Source organism: Vicugna pacos, chromosome 11, assembly GCF_048564905.1.
Source record: "Vicugna pacos chromosome 11, VicPac4, whole genome shotgun sequence".
Lineage (NCBI taxonomy): Eukaryota > Metazoa > Chordata > Mammalia > Artiodactyla > Camelidae > Vicugna > Vicugna pacos.
In genome coordinates, this window is record NC_132997.1 from 29,850,183 (window position 1) to 29,873,038 (window position 22,856).

General features: G+C 41.0%; 1 protein-coding gene and 1 long non-coding RNA gene across 11 annotated transcripts; one reads left to right on the forward strand and one right to left on the reverse strand.

The window, feature by feature from the left end:
* The first annotated feature begins 53 nt into the window (after positions 1 to 53).
* On the forward strand, positions 54 to 14,943 carry GGPS1 (geranylgeranyl diphosphate synthase 1). Of its 9 annotated transcripts, none has more exons than XM_072971012.1 (6): positions 56 to 416; positions 3,654 to 3,746; positions 5,640 to 5,710; positions 5,954 to 6,269; positions 13,549 to 13,600; positions 14,820 to 14,943. In XM_072971012.1, the coding sequence occupies exons 2-5, from the start codon at positions 3,677 to 3,679 to the stop codon at positions 13,563 to 13,565; spliced, it is 474 nt and encodes a 157-aa protein (XP_072827113.1). In that variant the 5' UTR covers positions 56 to 416; positions 3,654 to 3,676; the 3' UTR covers positions 13,566 to 13,600; positions 14,820 to 14,943. The 9 variants fall into 9 exon arrangements, with proteins under 9 accessions (XP_015105209.1, XP_006216536.1, XP_072827113.1 ...); XM_072971011.1 differs by lacking the exon at positions 14,820 to 14,943 and adding an exon at positions 14,295 to 14,369; XM_072971013.1 differs by lacking the exon at positions 14,820 to 14,943 and adding an exon at positions 14,299 to 14,369.
* LOC140699249 (uncharacterized) lies at positions 12,319 to 22,856 on the reverse strand. 2 transcript variants are annotated; one of them, XR_012077282.1, is made up of 3 exons: positions 22,718 to 22,856; positions 18,590 to 18,728; positions 12,319 to 12,963 (listed from the first exon to the last, which is right to left on the reverse strand). It is a non-coding gene; the product is annotated as an uncharacterized lncRNA (long non-coding RNA). The 2 variants fall into 2 exon arrangements; XR_012077283.1 differs by lacking the exon at positions 22,718 to 22,856 and adding an exon at positions 22,217 to 22,706.

Here is a 22,856-nt window from a genome sequence, read left to right on the forward strand (position 1 = left end):
ACAACGACGCCATTTTCCCACCAGTTCTATGGAAACAGAAAGTTACGCCCCAAAGCTTCCCGGGAAATGTAGTCCAGCCTCTGGGGCCACTGCGCCAGGTCTTGCACAGAAGAACTGCAAGGCCCGCCATGCCCCGCGCCTACGTGAAACGGGAGGGGGGAGGGGCGGGGCAATCAGGCAGAAGGGAGGCGGCAACGACGCCTGCGCATTGTGAGCGGGATGGCGCATTTTCTTGCACCGAGTAATGCGGTGTCGCTGGCGGCTGAGGAGGGCGGAGAGTTGTTTCGTGAAGTAGGAGGGAGGATTCATGGAGGGGTCAGGAGGACCCCGGGTCTGAACGATAAGGTGGGAAGTTGACGCTGGGTACTGCTGCTGCCGTCCCCGCGGCGTGAAAGTTGTGATATCATCCTCGAACCGTGAGTGGCTGTGGTGGCGGCTGAGGGGAACCCGGATGGGGAGGCGGGTGGGGGAGGCTGGGGGCGGAGCCGACGGGAAAGAAAGAGAGGAGGGTGAGGACCCGGATGCTGAACCGGATTGTGTACGAATTTTCCATCCTCTGGCTGGAGACGGGGAGGAGCTGGGGGGCGGAGAGGGCGGAGGGGGCGCCTAAGCGGGGAGGAGTTGGACCCTCGTCGACCCTGCCCGTCGGCCCAGCCTCGTGAAAACCTGCCTCGAAGTCTTTAAATTCCCTTCCCGTCTTCCTCAGGCAGGCTTCTTCAGACCCGTCACCTCCCGGAGTCTGAGTGGAAGGGTTCGCTCTGCGCTGCACGGCCGCGCTTACATCTGTGTGTCTTTTTAGCAGTTCTCAGACCCTTCGCTTAAAAAAATATTTTGCGTATTTTCACGTTTTATTTGCCACCGGGTGCCCTTATTTCATCCTCTTACTCGTTGGGAGGCACTGTCCTCTCGTTCCTTCGTTCCTTTCGTCCTTTGCGTATTTGAACGCTTACCAGGTGGGAGAACGGGTCTGGCCCAGCCTTCGTGGACCCGAGCCTGGGGAGACAGGCAGATACCCAGCGAGGTGGACACTCGAGGGAGTGAGGTGCTGCAACAGTTCTGAGTGCTGCCAAGCAGAGCTCCGTGGGGCCAGCACTATTGGAAATAGGGGATTTTCCCTCCGAACAGAAGGGAAGGCTTTCCTGAGCAAGTGAGGCTCAAGCTGAGAGCGGAAGGGTTAGCGGGAGTTTTAACTAAAGAAAGGACATTCCAGACAAAAAATACCGTATTGGAAAGCCTTCGGTCCAGAGGGAGCTTTTTTTAAATTATAAGGAAGTGAGGCTGGAGGGGAGGGAGGGTGCCCGCCGACCTTGATATGCTTTGTTGCGCGGGGAGGTGTATCACTATTTAAGAGCAATGGAGTATCTTCAGAGGGATCTCACTCGGAAGGGAGATAGGACCAGATTTGAATTTGGAAAAGATCACTAGCTTTAGAGTAGAAGATAGATCAGTGGAATTGGGTTAGAGGAGCGAGTGCAGGGAGCCCAGACAGGAAGTTTTTGCTTAAGTAGCCCACACAAAGGAGAGAATCTGGTTTTGTATTCATTAATATTCATCATCCGTGGTTTGAACAAGTTTAAGGCAGTTTCCCAGTTTTGAAAATGAGTAGTTTCAGACTCTTATAGAGGCATTCAGTGGTTGTTACTCGGTCAGAAAGTGAATTAGTAGAGTTCAAAACCTTCTGTATAGCACAGGGAACTATACTCAATTTCTTGTAATAAACTATAACAAAAGAATCTGAAAATATATGTATATGTACAACTGAATCGCTTTTCTTTGCACCTGAAACTAACATTGTAAGTCAACTAACTTTCAATAAAAAAAATGTTTTTAACAGATAATAAAAGAATAAGGTAATCTATGTCAAAATTTAAACAATGTAGGTAATAGGTTACTAAACTAGTATTCGTATTATTTCAAAATATTTTCTCAACTTTTTTTCCCTTGCGACTCACTTAGTATTAACTGTTGGTCAAGGCAGATGTAGACATTTTCGAAACAGAAGGTTTCTCTTTGGATTCATGTTGCTAAAATTATTTCCTCTGGGAAGTGCTGATTTTTTATGATTATTTCACCTAGATACTCAAGAGTAGACCACAGAAGACACACTTTTCAATCTTTAGGCTCATGATCCTAGAGATCAAATCATTGTCCCAAGAAGCAAAAGGAAGTAGACAAAGGTGAGAAACCTTCTAAAATGTGCCAGATATCAGAGCTGATAAAAATGAAGACTTCTAACAGGAGGACAAACAAAAATAGCAAGAGATTGTTTACAAAGGAATAGTAGAGATTCAGTAGTAAAGGAGGACTCTAGGAAAACCATGAGTGATGTTCTAAGAAATATTGAAGTAAATATAAAATCAGAAAAATAAATCACTATGGGGACTATTTTTAATGATATAATTTCATTCAAGTTAATGCATGTCTTAATCAGAATTTCTGAGATGGATTTATTGTGAAGAAAATACAGAAGAGGAATTTTCCCCTTCTATTTTAAATATACAGTTAACCCTTGAACAATATCAGTTTGAATTGCACAGCTCCACTTATACACGGATTTTTTAAAAAGAAATACTATAATAGTACACAATTTGCAATTGGCTGAATCTTTGAATACAGAATCGGGTATGGAGGGCCAACTGTGAAATAATATTCAGGTTTTCAGCTGCTGGGGTGGTTCTGAGGGTATTGGTGCCCCTAAACCCCATGCTGTTGAAGGGTCAAATGTATAAAACAGTCATTTTAATGCTCATAGAAAAGTCTGTTTACTCATTTATGTGATCAGTCAAATATAGGAGTATCTAGTTCTGTGGGTTTGTTTTGACATTGGTGTCAAAAAAAATTTTAAGCCTTTTATGGTTGATTAAAATAGGAAAGGCTTTTTTCTTCATTTCATATCTTTTTCCCTTAATGGAGGCACCAGGGGTTGAACACGTGACCTCATCCATGCCAAGCATGCACTCTACCACTGAGCTATACCCCCACCCCCAGGAAAGGCTTTTTAATATAAGCTTTCTAATTAATGAAACCACTTACAATCCAGGTGAACACTTTGACCAATGTAATCACCTAAATGAAGCCTTTCCTTATTTTTTTCATGAGATACAATTTACATATCATGTAGTTTTCCCATTCCAAGTGTATAGTTCAGTGTGTTTTATTATATTCACAAGGTTGGGCCTTGTGAACCATCACCACAATCTAATTTTGAAACACTTTGATCCCCTCAGTAAGAAACCCCATTAACAGTCACTCTGTTCCCCTCTCCACCCAGCCCTATGCAATCATTAATCTGCCTTCTGTCTCTATAGATTTGCTGTATCTGAACATTTCATATAAATAAAATCATACAATGTGTAGTCTTTTAAAAAATGTTTTTTGGCGGGAGGCAATTAGGTTTATTTATTTATTTTTAATGGAGATATGATTGAACCCAGGACCTCACTGAGCTATTACCCTCCCCACAATATGTGATCTTTTGTGACTGTCTTCTTTCATTTAGCATGTTTTTAAGATTTCATATGTATAGAACTTCTTTTAAAACCAAACTGGAAGTCTACTTTTACAACAAAAAAAATCTTGAAATACAAATTCCTTTGCTTGTCAATACTCAGTTTACTTAATTACGTTATCTTTACATTTCTCCTTTTTTACAGATCAGCTTTGAAATTTGAAAACAATGGAGAAGACTCAAGAAACAGTCCAAAGAATTCTTCTAGAACCCTATAAGTACTTACTTCAGTTACCAGGTAACAGTTTAGTTGTAGTACCTGTAGGGCCGTTTTTATAGAGTAGTGGTCATGTACGTGTTAGCATACAGGAAAGGTTAGACATGCCAGCTCTTGAAATTTTCTATTTAAGGTGATACATATGAGGAAAATGACAATGATTTTTATTATTTTTCCTTAAAAGGGACATTTTTGAGGCACCCCTTTAAAAATATCCAATTGTTTAACATACCTTAAAAAAATAATACTTAACATACCTTAAAAAAATAATACATTTAAGTATCTCATTAGAGGTTTTATCCTTTATGGATGCCCTACTGTTTAGATACTAAGGGATGTCATGCAATTTGTATAACAACAAAAAGCTTTGTTTATCGTTTTCCACTGTCACACACACTGCATTTCTTACACTAATTCCTTTAAGAGACAAATAGTAATGCATCTAAAGCACGTTGCTTGCAAGCATAGCCCCCGTTATTCCTGTAAAAAGATGAGCCTCTTGGACGTGGCGTCCTAAAGAAACACCTACCTAATCATATATGTGTACTTGTTTTGTTTTGCTGTTTTTTTAACTTTGTCTGGAAAATGATAGTAGCAAATAAAAACTCAAGCATATGGTAATGGGTTCTTTTAATAAAAATTCACATATACGCTAGATCCTAGATGACAGGGAAAAAGTATTAAAACAAAACTGCGGTGCCTGTAAGTTAAGCCATTTATTGTACTGTTTCCAGTATACATTCTGAAGGGAAGGGAAGTATGGCTGCACATTGATTCTCTGTTCTTCATCTTCTAAACGTGTTTTTTAAAGTGATAGGGTTACTTTGCACAGTTGTGCATTCTTTGTATAGACCAGATTGCCCTTGTTAAACTGGAAAGTAGATTAAAAGTCTAAATGATATAATTGCTACTCAGACCATGTTCACCTTAAGGGTTAATAGACAGGAGATGCTTCCAAAATCCTGACAGCTCCTTCCCTTTTTGACTTCTCACAGAAAGTGAAACTTTGTTCCATTTGGGTATACCATGAGGGTTTGTGTATTCGTTTGGATGATTGGTGCAGAAAAAACACAGATAGGACTTAGAAAAGACTGGGTTTGTTTGCTGAAACTGTTTATGTAACTATTTTCCTGAAGCCTAATCTGAAATTAGGATGTTACTGGGCATTTACTTAAGCAAGAAGTTCATAGAATGAACATTTTTATTAAATGAACTGGTTGTAGTTTTTATCTATTATTCCTTTATTTGGGGGCTAAAATGACTTCTAGTGGTGACTACTACCCAAAGACTTCTCTTGAGTTTTCTGTGTAAGAAAAAAATATTAAAGAACTAATCGCCCTAGTCAAAAATAAAGATACTAACCTTGACTAAATTCAGGATGTTAGAAGGGAGTACTTCATGGAGCAGTAATCTTACTTTTTCATATAAAAGAAGTAGAGCTATCCAGTCTCTAAAATCTTAATTCAAAGGAATGGTAGATAATTTTAGGAGGTAGTTTTAGGAGGTAATTCAGTAGCAAAGTACATTTACTTACAAATACCTCTGGTTTCTGGGCAGTGCTGACGGCCACTGACTGGCCTCCCCTTGCAAAAAAGGAATGAATTAGATTATAATTCCTTAAAAGTTCATTCCATTCCAAAACTTAATACAAGTTAAGATGAAAGGAATAGGCTTACTAATGGGCACTAGAGTACTTTAGCAACTCTTTTGCCTGCCCTAATTTTAAAAGGTTGTGCATTTTAGGGTTTTTGGCCGAGGGGGCAGTGGGGGCCCAGCCATGGAACACCAGCTCTGCAGTAGGCAGATTGATGGGGCTGGATTTATCAAGTCTGATCAGTTTTAGAGGAAGTTTCTGAATGTGTTTCTGATCATTAAAATATTAATTTATTGCCAAATTTTATTCTTTAAATGCAGGTAAACAAGTGAGAACCAAACTTTCACAGGCGTTTAATCATTGGCTAAAAGTTCCAGAAGACAAGCTACAGGTATTTAGGCAATTCTAACCTTATTCTTAATCCCCAAGAAATTAATAGATATTATGTAAAAATACTCCATTAATTCAGTTTAATGCTCATGCAATGTTTTATATTGAGGTTGCTAGATAATTATTAGTTTTAAAAACTCAGACATCTGACACTTTGATAGTCTGTTACTATACAATAAGTATTTATAAGCGTTTTTGAACAGTTCAAATAAAATTAAATTTTTCAATTGTATTTCTTGTTAAGATTATCATTGAAGTGACAGAAATGTTGCATAATGCCAGCTTACTCATCGATGATATCGAAGACAACTCAAAACTCCGACGTGGCTTTCCAGTGGCACACAGCATCTACGGAATTCCATCCGTCATCAATTCTGCCAATTACGTGTATTTTCTTGGCCTAGAGAAGGTCTTAACCCTTGATCACCCGGATGCAGTGAAGCTCTTTACCCGCCAGCTCTTAGAACTCCATCAGGGCCAGGGCCTCGACATCTACTGGAGGGATAATTACACCTGTCCCACGGAAGAGGAGTATAGAGCGATGGTGCTGCAGAAGACAGGTGGGCTGTTTGGCTTAGCAGTAGGTCTCATGCAGTTGTTCTCTGATTACAAAGAAGATTTAAAGCCACTACTTGACACACTTGGGCTCTTTTTCCAAATTAGGGATGATTATGCTAATCTGCACTCCAAAGAATATAGTGAAAACAAAAGCTTTTGTGAAGATCTAACAGAGGGAAAGTTCTCATTCCCTACGATTCATGCTATTTGGTCGAGGCCTGAAAGCACCCAGGTGCAGAATATCTTGCGCCAGAGAACCGAAAACGTAGATATTAAAAAATACTGTGTACATTATCTGGAGAATGTAGGTTCTTTTGAATACACCCGGAATACTCTTAAAGAGCTTGAGTCTAAAGCCTATAAACAAATTGATGCATGTGGTGGGAACCCTGAGCTAGTAGCGCTGATAAAACACTTAAGTAAAATGTTCAAAGAAGAGAATGAATAATACTAAGCCATTCTTGATTAGGCCTGATAGCTTAATTGTCTTTTAGCCAATTACCTTTTTACAAATTTGGACCAAGCTGTTAGCCTCCAAAAACAGTGAGATGGTGGTGGTATGAGTGAGGCTGTTCCACTTAGAATCTTTGTGAACAGGTAATCATCACAGCACAGAGCTGAAGGAGTCAAAAGTTGCCACATCCAAATAGGTCTGCTTTGAATGTCAGAATGTGCTATGTTGGGACCTTGTGGCCGAGTCTGCTGCGAATGTTCTGTTGATTCTGTCAATAAAGAAGACTTCAGCTTCCAGGAATTTTTATCGACACTTTTTATGCACTATACAGGCAGGTATCAATGCATCTGCCCCAGTTCCAAGCCAGTGACAATTTGGGACCAATTTCTTAAGTGTTCCTGCTTAGAATAGCTCATTCCCCTCCCTGGAAACTCCCTCACTAAAGTCTTCCGTGAAAAAGCGGACGGTGACAAGCAGGGAGCATTCTGATCCGTTTTTTCAGCTCCCTTCTTTCCTTCCTCCATACCTAGCATATTCTGCTCTTTAACCAAGTAGTGTCCCTGAGTGAAATGTACACGTTAGCCCAGTTTCTTTTTCCCTCGTAATGTGACTTGTGCCTCAAAACTAGTAAGTACAGCAGTGTCTTTCCATTTGGGAAGAAACAAGTACACGGAAAAAGCACTTCAGGAAGGAGCCTTTAAACTGTTTTATATTTTCTCATCGTTAGCAGTCAGAATCGTAAAAGCTGTTTGCTCACCTCAAGTATAAAAGCAGGGGGAACTGCCCTTTTCCTCCCCACCTACATCACTAACCCCTCCTGAAGGCAATTGGTGCTTGAATGGAAAGGGAAGTGGGCACCTTTAATCTCTGTGATTAAAGGAAGGCGAAGTGTTAACCTGAAAGCTAGTGCCTGACTGAAAAGTACCGAAGGCTACACTGTCGGGCACAATTAGCTTTATAGAGCCTTAACCCTAACTCTGTCCCTTTTGTTTAATTTTAAGCCCTAAGCCCCTGGAACCATCTGTGGCCCAAGAGGTAGGGGGAAAAAAAAGACCCTGATTTCTGTGTTAAAGTATTGCTGATATCTCAAAATGAGAGTTTCTATTTCTCAGTAACATTGCATCTTGTTTGATTGGTTCTACAGTGTGTTAATTTAGATCAAATCACCATATACTTGAGAAATTCTCAGCAAAGCACTCAACCGAAATCTTTTTGAAAAGTTGGGTATTTACTAACATTTAAAATAATTTGAGTCTTCTATTTTAATTGATACAAGGAAATGTCTTCTGAAAATCATAGATATTTGTGCTACACTATGGAAATTTGAACTTTGTTTTTATGAGCCTGTAATTTTTTTGAAACAGTGGATTATTCAAAGGTCCAATGCTAACTGTATAGACAGAAATTACATTATTTTCCTTTAAGGATAAAGATTGCTTACGTAGATTATTTCCTACCTAATCAAGTTCAGTTTTGACCTGGTGCTACTCATTGTTTTGTCATTTTTGTCATGCCTTTAAATGACAGAAATGCTTGACATTGAATTGGGGACTTATAAGAAGACTCATTTTACCTATTGAATAATTAAAAATCCATTCTTTTTACTTGACATATATCATGGTTAATACAGAAGAAAATCAAATTGATCTTATTTGTTGGCAAAATCAAAAGAACGAAGGCTAGTTATGTTGCCATGAATCACTTTCGGACCTCAGCAAGATTTTAAATACATCAGCTCTTCTCATTTCAGCGTGTCAGCTTCCTGACTTGACTCCCTGCCCTTCCTAACCTACACCCCATAGTTGTTCACTTCCCGGAGCCTTCCCAGGGCTCTCCCAGATCACTTTCCTCCTTTCCTGAGGCCCCTGTCATCTGCCTGCTCCCAGTGCTGGAGGAATCCAGCTGTCCGCTTTGCTCCTCCCGCGGTGCCGAGTGGCTGCTGGGGAACATGTGGGGAAGTGCTCCTGTCGCCAGTGCAGGTAAATCTAGGAAAGCCTTGATAGCCCTTTTATTTTTTCATCTAATCCTGACAGAGACTTAAAATTTGTCACTCTAGCATCCCCTGCTCCTCCACTTTTCTCCTATTCAGTGTAAACTTCTAACTTTCCTCCCCTGTACTTCTTTAGATCTGTCTTCAGTCTGCTTTCGTCTCAGGAAAAGTTGTTTGCCGTCCTGCCCTAGATCAGACAAGCTTTCCTGTTCTTGGTTCCCTCCCTCCCTGCCTTTTGAGGGCCTTATTTCATTCCCTGCCTTGTATCCACAAGGTTTATCCATTGGCTCTTTTTTATGCAGTGTACTGGGAGGGAGGAAAAAGGAGACATGTACATTTGTGAAATACCTATTAGGTACCACATGTCTTATGTTTTTCTCATTAAGTGTTTACTGAGCAGAGCCAGGACCCTGAATACAGGTCAGAGCACTTTGTTTTTCAGTACTGCTGACCTATTCTGTAAGCACACCTAACTATATTTCAAAGTTTAGAAAGCACCAGTCTGTTGTAGTAATGTACTGAATGGTTTCTCTTCCTATGATCTGTATCCACTCCAGGCTATCCTTCATACTCCAAAGCTGTCTCTCTAAAGCACAGATCTGATTATGTCATTCTGATGGTTTAAATTCTCTGAATCCCCAGTGCTGCCACCTGTAAATTCCTTGGCATAATATATAAGGCTTTTCAAAATCTTATCTCCAACCTATGGTAACCAACCATGTTTTCTAACCGTATTTTCTCTCCTCACACACACTATCCTCTGCCAGGAAATACTCCTCACGGCCAGGACAGTATTCTATTACTCAATTCATTTAGAGTGTTTCTTGAGATCCTATAAGCTAGAGCCTTTGCTAGACTTTGGACATAGAAGAGTGATGGACAGTCTTAACCTCGTGTGATTTTCCTGTTGTGGAGACTGGGAAGTAAATAGCCAGTTATTGAACAGTATTGTTCGCGCTGGGATCAGGGCCCCTAAGTACTTGTTTACATGTGACCTACTTTCCTATTCTCAGTAGCACTTAATAAATGTTCATGAATGAATAAATCTGCTAGACTATAATCTCCCACCTCCCAAGGGTTCCATAAAACATCCTGTGTGTGAAAAGATACCATAAACTTCAGATGTTAGCTTTTATCTTCATGTGGTTCTTCTACCTCTTAATTCTTGCTTTAATGATTCTTAGTCAATGCTCTATCCCTTCTGAAAGCATTCTTAGACTGTTTACTTTCAGTTTTGTCCATAATTAACCACTGTATCAGAACCCTGACCACCTTATATTCAAGACCCTTATTTTAGCTATTCATCTGAGTTCTCTGTTACCAGCTTGAAATCAACATATTTAAAACCGAATTATACATCCCTTCCTATCCCTTTACCAATCCAAATAGTGGAATAAAACCACTTCACCCCCCTGCCTTTTCTACCACCATTGTCATTCCTCAGGTGAGCCAGGAATGTATCTTTGACTTATTTCTCACCCTTGCCTCTTATCCAGTCCTCCCAAGTCCTGTAGATTTGTCCTTTGAGGTGTCCCTTATCTGTCCCTTTCTGTGTTCAGTTCCTTTCCATTTTCACTACAGCACTTAGAACAGCCTTTGTTGCCATACATGCTGGGCCAGTATTTGGTAGTTGAAATACAGAAAAGGAGTCATGATAATGAATCCCACAGTAATGTGAATTCAGATACAATGCAGTTGGCACTTGTCTCCCCAGCCTTCTACCACCTCCAGTTGGCTAACTGCAGACTTGCTCTCTTTTTTCATTAAACCTTGTAATAATGCAACCTCATATTTTATGTGATTGAATATACTGGGCCTTTGCAAGTTGTATGGCATGATTTGACCATACTCTTGTTAAAGATCGTAATAGTGCAATAAGCAAAAATATTAATAGTACATATTTCACTATTAACCCATTAGTTCAAGTTAATTGTGTAGAATGTTTCATGGCCATTGATTAACGGGCATCTTTTCACGGAGATATCTGGGGAACATTTGTAGCACTTTCTGCCATGTCTTGCACATTCTTTACAAAGCATTCTATGCTTTTGGAGAATGACCAGTTTATCTTTGAATTGTATTTGTTACAATGCATAAAGAAAAATATATCTGAAGGTTTGAAAATTGGTATAATGAATAACGGAAGATATTTAGACCTCAATGGGCAGAGCAATTCTAATGGTAAGCTACAAAAGTAATTTATAAATCTCACCAAAACTTGTAAAGTCACTTAATAAGAATTCTAAAATGGGAATAGTTAAATATTTGAAAAGTAAAAAAATTTAAAGAGATTTAGCTTTCTAATAGCTGTCATTATTTTACAAGAAAAATGATTTGTTAAATTTGACACTGTTGATTAACTATAAAGAATTGGACATAAAACTAAAGGAAACTGAAAGTGAAGCAGAAGGTTAGTGAAACAAATGAGGATAAGTAAGCCCTTTGAAACAAAACGAAGTAGCTATTCCAAGAGACAAACGAACAGATTTTCTAATACATTTTATGAAATTGCATTTGTAGTCTGATAACAGAAGTTAAAGCGTCATTTTTTTTAAGTTTGTTCAATTTATTGAATCCTGAAACTTGGGCAGTTTAGGTTTGCAAAGCTCTAGATTGAAGATGAACAAAAGTAAAATTATAGCATTCACTAAAATGGCTTAGCACTAAAGATATAAAATATATAATTTTACACATTATTAGAAGGCTTAGAAAAAATCTGAATATAATTGCTGGTAGTTCAGAGGAAGCCGAGAGAGGATTCAGCACCAATGTCATTACTATTAGGAGAAATTTTCAATTTAAGACCACAAGTCACCTATGACTGTCAGTTTGATGAGGAAGTTGTGGGAGGACTCTGCAGTTTACTGTGTTGCATCACGGCTCAGACAGGAGCACCTCTGAGCTAGTGACTACTGCAGCAAACAAGGCCGATCGTTTCCTCCTGCCTCGGAGCATCAGCACAGCACATGTGGATTACTGTCGCTTGACTTGTTTCCCCGGAATCCCTTCTCTTCTTTCAGTCTGTGTTGCACACAACTGCCACCTTAATCTTAATTATTTGCTTCCACTTTATGCCTCTATTCAAAAATCATTTCTTTATAGGACAAACACTTTAGCTTCACAGTCACAGCTCTCTGTCCTCTGCTGCTCGTCTCCCACCGTCCCTTCCCTTCAGTCAAGCCCGACTGCTCGTTCCCACCTGCAGACATTGCATACGTTCCCACTCTCATGCCTGTGCTCACGACTGCTTCTGAGCTGCTCCCCTGCCATCCACTAATTTGCTCTGTCTCTAAAGTCTAAAGTTGTAATTTCCTTGCTGAAGACTTCTGTTCCAAATCAGGATGTCTTCGTAATAATTAAAAATAATAACAATGTAAATAGATGAAACAGACCCCTCCCTCCATTCAGATAAAAAGTGAGAGGATGGTCTGGAGCTTAGTATTTAGTAGAGACCTTACAAAGTAAGTGTATAAGTATTTGGCCTTGAAGATAGCCTTTAGTTAACTAAGATAATTAAAAGGCACATGGCTGGCTCAATAAGGAGTCTTTTTGTTATTCTCGGCAGACCCATTGCTCTCAAATGGTGAGGAGCTGACTCTGTTGTAAGGCAGCTGGAAAACATTTCTTTAATAGGAGTATACAACAGTGTTTCCCCAGTTTGAATAATGTACCATCTCCTTTAAAAGAAAAATGATTATTCTGGACCTCTACTGTTGACTTGTTATTTTTGTTACATTGCTGTATAAGTAAAATAATTCAAGGCATAAGCTTCTGGAGGGGACATGTTTGTTGTTCGCTGGCCATTCCCCCAACCTGATTCTTCCTGATCACATTCCTGTTTCCTTCTGGTAAATCACCTCTCCCCAGTTGTGTACAGCCAGGGTACCCTGTCTTCCCATACAGAAGCCACAGGATCCCAGGAGGTTGCTGTATCCTTCCTCTCGCTGCCCTGCCACAGTCAGAGGGTGATATGTGACCTAATCTTGACCAATTGGAGTCTGTCTCCAGGGAGATTCTTGAGTCGGAAAGGCTGTTGGAGTCCATTCAGCTGGTAGGAGGAAACTGACCAAATGGCTAAACAGTACTTGCTATTCTGGGTTCTTTTCTGATCCAGAATAGCAAGTACTGTTCTTCCTTGGTTCTTTGTCCGGAACCTGAACCTGGAGCTCCAGCCCTCCCGTTGTGCTGTGAGCTGTTTAGTATCCTTCCAGTAAACCCCCATTGTTCTTAAGGTAGGCAGATCTTCTCTAAGCTGTCAGAGAGAAAAACAAGAAAATGCAAGGTTAGGAGACTAAGTTAGCACTTGTGTGAAAAAAAAATAAAGAAAACATTTTGCATACATTACCCCTATGACGGGAACAGAGGGACCTGGAAAGCAGGAGTAGCGGAGTAGCTTCTGGCTGTATACCCGTTTACGGCTTTTGACCTTTGAAGCTTGGGAATGTACTATCTATTCAAATTTTGAAATTTTTAAAAGTCGTAGGAGCAATAAACAAGAAATATCATCAGTAATGCTAAGCAGATCATCTTTAAAGGGTGGCTCCTTAACATTCAGTGTTCAGGGAAGACCTTTCTGAGGAAGTAGCCTTTAAGCTAACCTCTGACTGATAAGAAAAGCCATACCACAATCCTGGTGAAGAGCAACTGAAACACAAGGAATCCAAAGGTCTTAGGTAGGAAAGAGCTTGGCTGACAGGTACAGGATAACATAGGGACCAGATCATGTAGGACTTTGCCGAACAGAGTAGGAACTTGACATATTAACCTAAGTGCAATTGGGAAGCCAATGAAGGTTTCAGGAAAGTGAGTCACAGGATTTAATTTACCTTTATAACAGAGCATCCTGGCATCTGAGTGGAGGATGGATTTGTCGAGGGCCAAGAGAAGAGGTGAGGAGACCTATGCAGTGATGGTCGCTAAAACAAGGGTGGAGGCAAAGGACACAGTATGAAGAGGTTCAACTGGGGATTATTTTGAAAGGAGTTGGTAGGAATTACATGTGGATATAATGTAGAGTTAATGAAAAGAGAAATTAGGGATGACTGCTAGATTTTTTTTTTTTTAAGAAATTGGTACCATGAATTGGATTCAGTAAAACAGGGGAGGAACAACTTTTAGGGGGAAATCAGAGTTGCCTATGAGCTATCCTAGAGGAGATGGCAAGAAGGAATTTGCATGCACAAGGCTAGATAGAGTTCAGAGGAGAGAGCAAGCAAAGCTGGAAGCTGGATTCGTGCGCCATTGACATGTAGGTAATGTATAAAGCCACAGGACTGCGTAAGCTCTAGGGACAGTGTGTGAATAAGGAGAAGGAGGGGCTTGGCACTGATTTCCTGGGCACTCCACTTTTGGTTATCTATGTGTGTATGTGTGTGTGTTTGTAATGTTTTAGAAACAGCTTTACTGATTCACATACCATGTATTTTTAAACTGTACAATTCAGTGGGTTTTGGTATATTCATGGGATTATACAACCATCACCACATTCTAATTTCAGAATATGTTTGCTTCCCCTAAAAGAAACCCCCATCACTAATTGCATTCACTTCTCATTTCCCCCCTCTACCCCGACCCCAACCCTAGGCAGCCATGGATCCACTTTCTGCCTCTGCAGACTTGCCTATCCTGGACGTTTCACATAAATGGAGTCGTACACTATGTGGTCTTTTGTGACTGGCTTCGTTCACTTAGCATAGCGTTTTCAGGGTTCATCTGTACTGTATCAGAACTTCAGTTCTTCCGAAGTCTGAATAATAGCCCACTGTATGAAATGCCACATTTTGTTTATCCATTCATCAGCTGATGAACATTTGGATGGTTCTTCCTTTTTGCTGTTATGAATAATGCTGCTATGAACAAGTTTTTATGTGGATATATATTTTCATTTCTCTTGGGTAATAATATGGACTGAATGTTTGTGTCCCCCTAAAATGTATATGTTGAAGCGTCAACCTCCAGTGTTTCTGTATGTGGAGATATGATCTTTATGGAAGTAATTAAGGTTAAATGAGGTCATAAGGATGGGAACCTGATCCAATAGGATTAATGTCATTATAAGAGGAGACTCGAGAGAGACTTTTTCTCTCTTTCCACCATGTGGGGACCCAGTAAGAAGGTGGCCACCTGCAAACCAGGAAGACAGCCCTCACCAGGAATCAAATCAGCTTGCATCTTAATCTTTGACTGCCAGCCTTCAGTACTGTGAGAAAATAAATTTCTGTTGTATAAGCTACTCAATTTGTGGTATTTTGTTAACAGCACCCAAGCCAACTAAGAAAATTAAATACTTATATGAGTTATATGATACTTTTGCTTTGTCTTTTGAGGAGAGAGTATATCTTAAGAATGTGCTTATGAGGGGAGGGTATAGCTCCATGGCAGAGTGCCTGCTTATTAGCATGAGCAAAGTCCTGGATTCAATCCCCAGTACCTCCATCAGATAAATAAAGAAATGAACAAATAAATAAATTAACAAACCTAATTACCTCCCCCACTAAAAAAAAAAAAGAATATGCTTATAAATAATGCTGCAATTAATATACTGTAGTAAAAAAGAACAAATTTGACTCCATATTAGATCTGTTCCTTGAGTTTTGAACACTGTGCCCTGTTTTCTAGGCTTAGTCTTGCTGGCTCTGCACCTTTTGTAAAACAGTGTTGCCTTTGGTCTGAAATATACAGGAGAGCCCATTCTCAAGGCTCTGACCTTTAAGGATGTCAGCACTTCTGCACTTACGTAGAGACGGCAAGTTGCAGAATAGAGAATAACCTTTGTTTTGTTGGAGGTTTACAGGGACACCATGGCCTGACCCACATGGGACAGCTGCAAGAACAAAGAATTCCTGCAGCAAGAAGTTTGCAACAACCTAACAGGTTTTTTTTTTTTGTATAAAAGGAGCCTGTATTCTGACTGGAGGAGGATGGTTCTCCAAGACATTAGCCTGCCATCATCTAGGTCTGCCAGCTTTCAGAATAAAGTCACTATTCCTTGCCTCAACACCTTATCTCCTGATTTATTGGCCTGTCATGCGGTGAGCAGAATGAGTTTGGACTTGGTAACAATACTTCTATATACATTTTTTGTACACCAAAAGGGATTCTTGATAATACATTCCTTTTTGGGGTACAAAAAAGTATATGAAAGTATATACATCGCAGCATTATTTGTAATACAAAAAACGTAGAAAATGTTCATCAATATGAATTGATTAAGTCACAGTTCAGTGATTTAATGCAGTGAAACTGCCTGTACACTGTAAGTATATAGTAGCAAAATAATTTTAGAGATATTTGTATTCTTTTCCCCGTTTTTCCATCTTTAGTTCCAGAGAGGTTACCCAGGCCATTTTGTGCTTTTTCGCGTCAGGGAAGTATTATGATGGTCAAGCTAAAAGAAATTTCTTGCAAGACACTTCCCTTTCTGAATTAATTTTCCTAAAACTGGAGCCTATTGAAGAGATCAGGCTAGGTGTACTGGAAGGAAGACACGGAGAAGGAGCAGCAGAGCAAGAGAAGAGGGAGCAAACAGGAGGGAGGAGAGAACCCTGGGAAGGGAGGTGCTCATGGTCTGGGTAGCACTCGAGGATATGAGCCAGGCTTCATGGAGGACGGACTGGACAGCAGCACTCCTGCTCTCTCTTGGCTTGCAGGCGGCCGCCGCCTTACTGGGGCCTCACATGGTGTAAAGAGAAAAAAACAGCTCATGCTCTCAGGTCTCTTCTTATAAGGATACTAATCCTATTGGATCAGGTTCTCACCCTTATGACCTCATTAATCTTAATTTCTTCCACAAAGGCCCTATATCCAAATACAGAAATATTGGAGGTTGAGGCTTCAACATAGGAATTTGAGGGAGACACAAGTATTCAGCACATAACATTACCCAAGGGAAATGAAAAAATATATTCATATAGAAACTTATACACAAATGATCGTAGCCGCACTGTGGCAGGGAAGCAGAAAGGTACCTGGCTTTGAGGGATCACTGTCAACTTCAGCAATAAAACTATCAATGGTGTCCATGATGCCTGGAGTTGGCATGCACTCAGGTACCTCTAAAATCTCCTAGAAGCTGGTGTAACTGTGAGAAGTAAGAAGGCCCCAGCACTGACTGAGAATCAATTTTCTGCTAGCCCTGCAAGAAGGAAGTGAAGAAAGAATGTTCATCCTCTTCAAGATGCTGGACTGAGTACATGTGTTTATCTTTTCTCCCTCTTGAGAAAATACTAAAAGGAAAAGAATAAGAAGGCTAAAATATTGAAATAACATTGTGAATGGGAAGGGCTTTGTGAATGGATGAGAAATTTCAAAAAAAAAATGTCTGGAATACAGAAAGCAGAAAGACTACTGATTGATGAAAGCAGTGGGGATGGAGAGTGGCTGACTTGGGATCAGCAGGCTCAAGAGAACCTGAAATAGAATAATGCCCCCTCCCTGAGATGTCCATGTCCTCACCCCCAGATCCTGTAGATATATTAGGTTATGTAGCAAAAAGGAATGAAGGTTGGGAGTTGAAATTGCACTAATTGATAATCTCAAAATAGATAAATAGATCATCTTGAATTATCCAAGTGGATCCATTGGCAACTACAAGTGTTCTTCAAAGTAGAAGAGGGAGGCAGAAGAGGAGAGTCAAAGAATGAGATGTGAGGTTGGAGCCAGGGTTGGAGTGGTGTGATTTGAGAAGGACCCAACTCTGAATATGGAGCAAGGGGCCACAAGCCACAGGCAGCCCATGGCCTCTAGAACCTGTGAGGACAAGGAAAGAGATTCTACCCTGGAGTCTCCAGAAGGGAACACAGCCCTGCTGATACCTTGAGAAGTGCTGGACCCCAGCAGAACTCTAAGATAATAAATATAAGCTGTTTTAAGCCACTAAGTTTGTGGTAATTTGTTAGAGAGGCACTAAGAAACTAATTGGAACAGCTTTATACTTATCAACAAAGAGGGTGGGAGTGATAAACATGGATGAAAACAGAAATTCATTGATAGTCTGTAAATGGAGGGGCACACTCCCCCATGTTACCTCCTTCTTGTACCCTGATGGGCAGTCTAAATCATTGCCAGGTATTTATCCCAAAGCAAAAAAAGTAGACACCTCTAGAGAACTAGAAGTAAGTTTCTAAAAAATTTGAGGAAGTAGAATGTATTGGGCCAAAGAGCTACACTCTTCTATTCTGGCATCTGGGAGCCTTCCTGGGGCATGATGGCTGCTCCCTTCCCTCTCACACGGCACTGAAGCTCACCAGCCAGCCAGCCAGCCAGCCCTGTCACATGAGCTGAGCTCCTATTAGCTCACATTTAGCATTTCTGCTGCCTCATTCCGTCTGAAACACAGGTGGACAACCAGAAACCCACCCACATTTATAGAACACCTGCAGTGACAGGGAAAGACCAAGGTTAAAAAAAAAAAAAGGAACAAAACAATATAGAAAAACTTAATTTAGAGGAAACAAGAATAATTAAGGGAACAGAGAACGTCTTAAAGTAAGACCAACCATAATCTATAAGTAGTGCCACTGGAGAGATTAGAGGAGGTACTGAATTGAATCTATGGCAAATGGTGTTTGTCTACCCAACAGACATTCCTCACTTCTTCCTTATGAAAAGAACCCTGATATTTCCCCCATGTTGTGTGGCCATGTGTTTCAGGGGAAACGGAATTCTCTCTTCCTTGGGGAGCTTAGTCTTTGTCTCTTAAGGCCTTCAGCTGGTTGGGTGAGGCTCACCCACGTTATGGAGAGCAATCTGCTTTACTCAGAGTCTACTGATTTAACTGGTGATCTCATCTAAAACAAACCTTTACAGCAACATCTAGACTGGTGTTTGACCAAATAGCTGGGTACCATGGCCTAGCCACATTGACATGTAAAACTAACCTTCAAATCACATGCCAGGATGAAAAGTTGCACATCAGAAGGTACCAAGAGTTCCTAAGAAGACTGGAGGGAAATTTGCATGATAAACATATGCCACTGTGAAGTTCCCAGTAGAAGGCTGCCTCCTCCTGTGATGGGGCTGTGAAGACAGAGATGGAAGAAGATTGTAACATGTTACAATGAGAGGATTAGCTTTTGATTTCTTTTTCTTATATAAACCTTTTCCAGAATGCCCTTATGAACAGTTATTCATAGCCTCAACTCCTATGGTGTCCAGTTAGACACTGTGAAATCAAATAAGTCTTCTGACATTGAAAATCAGGCTTAACTGATCTTGATTTTCTTTTAGGTTACCCCCCAACTCCAGAGGGCTTCTGTACTAACACAGGTGTCATGGACCCAATAACAAAAATCAAGAAAGTAGATGTAGTCACTGAGAGAGTGTGTAGCAGTTGGCAAGGACAGTTATCAGGCAGGGAGCAATCAAAGGACTAAGGAAACCAGGAAGGAAGAGAATGGCTAATTGAAAAAAGAGAGAGTTCTTAATCTATAATCCATGGATTTCTCTGGGGCCCATTAATTGTCTTCAAAGGAGTAATTAGCTCCCTAAAATTATATGTAAAATTTTTTAACGGAAGCACTGGGGATTGGACCCAGGACCTTGTGCGCGCTAGGTACATGCTCTACCCCTGAGCTGCGCCCTCCCCTACAGACGGGTTGGGGTTGAGGCCTGTGTACGTTGCAGTGGGGTAATCCTCCCTGGTCTGTACTGGCTCCTGGGAAACCGGCTTCATCAGTCAGCGGGTTTCCCGTCCTCAGTGCCTGTGCCCGGCAGCATTTGTGCTTCTGTTCGGTGCGGAGGGTTTAAGCCCTTTGGTCTCAGTGCAGAGATGCAGGAATGGTGGCCGGGTCCGAGGCAATGAATGAGGGGCTCCTTTTCCTCGCCTCGCCTAGCATATGTGGATAGCTTTCATCAGATTTCCAAAGTGATTTGTAACTCCCTGTCCAAAAGAAAAAGAGAAGAAGAGAAAAGAACCTCTGGAAAGAAACCAGAAACCATCTGGCTCCAAGGGGTGAACCATTACATGGGATATTGACTGAAAATGTTACTGAGTCCAAACTCGTTCTGCTTTCAGGCTGCATGACAGGCCAATAAATCAGGAGACGAGGTATTGGGGCAAGGAATAGGAACTTTATTCGGAAAGTCGGCAGACTGAGAAGATGGCAGACTAATGTCCTGGAGAACCATCTTAAGACAGAATTCAGGCTCCTTTATCAATAAAAAGGGGAGGGGGTGTGGTTGGTTGTTGCAAACTTCTTGCTGTAGGAATCCTTTGTCCTTGAAGCTGTCCCCATGGGTCAGGTCATGGTGTCCCTGTAAAACCTCCAAAACAAATGTTATTTTCTATTCTGCAACTTGTTATTTTTATATAAGTGCAAAAGTGTTAATATCCTTAAAGGTCAGAGCCTTGAGAATAGGCTCTGTATATTTCAGGCTAACAGCAGCATTATTTTACAAAAAGTGCAGAGCCAGCAAGACTAAGCCTAGAAAACGGCACAGGGTTAAAGCCAAAGGAACAGAACTAATATGGAGTCAGATCTGTTATTTTCTATTACAAAAACTGTTCATTCAGTATGGCAATGAGAAGGTCTCGTCTTTGAAGGGCGGTTTAGCCGTGCTCCTGCAACCTCCTTTCCACTTCACCTCACTGCAGACTGACTTCTGAGTCTGCCACTCTACCGAAACCGCTCTTGTCAAGGACACTGACATTTATTTTGCAAAATCTAGTGAACAGTTCTCTCTTCTCATCTTAAGTGACTTCTCAGCAGCTGTGACCCCACAGTCTTCCAGTTTTTCTCCTTCCTGTCTTGTTTAAGACACTATTTCCTTTTTGTGCCCTAGATGAAATGGTTACAATAGTAAGTGACCCCTCTTAACCCTCTCTCAACCCTGCCTCCCACTTCTGTTATACTACAGCACTAGAAAGACCTTCCTCCAGTCTTTTTTCTTTTTACATTGCTAGATCCTTTTTATCTTGCAGCTATCAGCTCAGATGTCACCTTGAAAGTTACCCTCCCTTTACCTTCCTACTTTCAGTTGGTAACATAGCATCTATTTCCTTTTCTGCACCTAGCACATTCTGAAATTACCTATTTTATTTATGTATCATCTGTCTCATACCATTAAGATATAAATTTGTCCAAGACTGGAACACTGCATCTCTGTTTCGCTGCTAGAGCTCCAGTGCCTAAAAATAGTATTTGGTGCAGAGCTGGAGCTTACTGTTTACTTGATGCAACATGAATGATGAGCCTTAAAATGAATTGTACTGCAAATATTTGATATTTTAAGTTTGAGCTTTTTTTCCCCCTACAATGTTTTACAGATGATTTTTACAACAAAGGGGGATAAATAACCCTATCAGCCTATGCTACAGAGAAATCAAGGAATATGGTGACTAAGACACCACCTTGGGGATTTGAAGTCACTTGGTGATATTTGAGAAGGTAATCGTGGAAGAACTGGAGGGGAGAGAGAGCCAAAAGATCAGGCTGAAAATGACTGAAGTGAGAGGGAGGTGAGGAATAAGAGGCCCTTTTAGGGAAAAATTTAGCAGAGAAAGCACTTCAAAGTGATAACATGGTTGAGGCAGCAGTGCGCAAATCAGTGTGATGAGAAAAGGACTGGAGGCAGAGAGGGGTCGTTCTTTCACTTGAGGCAAAACTAGGCAAATATTATTGCAACTCGGTGGAGAGGGGAAAGTACTTTCCATACCGGTTGTGGGACCGGTCTGAATTTGCTGGAGGCTAGTAATTTTCAAAAACTGTGGTCATTCTCTGCCAAAAGATAATTTAAAATGCTCAAGTTAAAAAACTCCACAGCTTTTATCACGACACAAATGAATGTCAGTAAAATAACCATCTTTATTACATTTCAGTTTTCGTCTAAGTTGGGGCCAAATGTATCCCTCAACCTTCAAGAGGGCAGGAGGCTCAATCAATCAGTGGTAAAGCCCGTCTGATAAAGTCCATCTGAGACAAAGCTAACAAAATGTATTAAGTTGTTGAAACAAGGGAAATCCCACACCAGAGGAACTTGGTAGGGGGTGGGTCACTTAACTGGGAAAAAAAAAAAACAAGGAAGAGGCAGACACAGCATAGGACTTGGTGGAGTGTAGGTAAGAATTAAGCAGGCTCAGGCCTCACCTACGAAGCTGACTCCAAGGTCATGTATTCTTGAAAACTGTAAAGCTAACAAAAACGTGGAAGGTTATATCTGAAAAGACCTTATTTGAAGCGCTATGCCTGAGCTGACAAAGTGTCAAAACGATCCCCGGGACTCTGCCAGGCAGGCATGGGATGTTCCACCGTTACTGATACGATTTTAAACAACAAAGCTTCTAAAGTTTGTTTTTTGAAACAGAGTTTCTTAGTCTATGTCCTTTCATTAATCAGCAAAAGCAGTTTTTAAAAGGTATCTCTGTGTTGAAATTCTGCCTAACTTTAACATTTAGCATGAAGGCTACCTCCCCGAAATGTTACTGTTTCCCTTTAGTTGGGTTAAAGGCCTCTTTTATTTTCACCAGCAGTAACAATACTACAGTAACAATCACCAACAATACTTACCGGCTCTAATCATGTGCCAGACTCCATGGCTAGACGCTGATGCATTATCTCATTTGATCCTCACAACCACAGTGGAGACATTTTCAAATGAGAAAACTCTTTAGAAATTAACACGTCTACGGAAGGTGCCTTTTCTTTTCTTAGGTGTTTTATGTACTATTGCATTACCTAATTATTATTATTTTTTTATTTTGTCAGGAGGGGGCGATAATTAGGTTTATTCTATTTTGGAGGAGGTTCTGTGGATTGAACCCAGGACCTCGTGCATGCTAAGCATGCGCTCTACCACTGAGCTATACGCCCCTCTCCCGCATGTGCTTTTTCTGTTATTGCATTTACCGCCTTACTTCCGGCTAGGTAAAACTTTCTTCCCCTAGTTTTTGGGGAGTCAACACCACATTCTCCTGTGACCACCACACAGTTCCTACGAGGTAGATTCTCAATAAGCATGGAGCTGAATCTCGCTTGGGTGGTAACCAGTGAACTAGGACACGCGCGTACCCGGAGTAGCTCTGTCGTTCCGGGCTTCCGGGGAACCGCCCGGGCGGCACAAGGGAGGGAGCCGGGCTGGGCTCGGGCGGGCTGACCAAGCTCCCGGAACCAGGACTCCCGCCGAACCTCGCCGCGCAGCCCGGCGGCC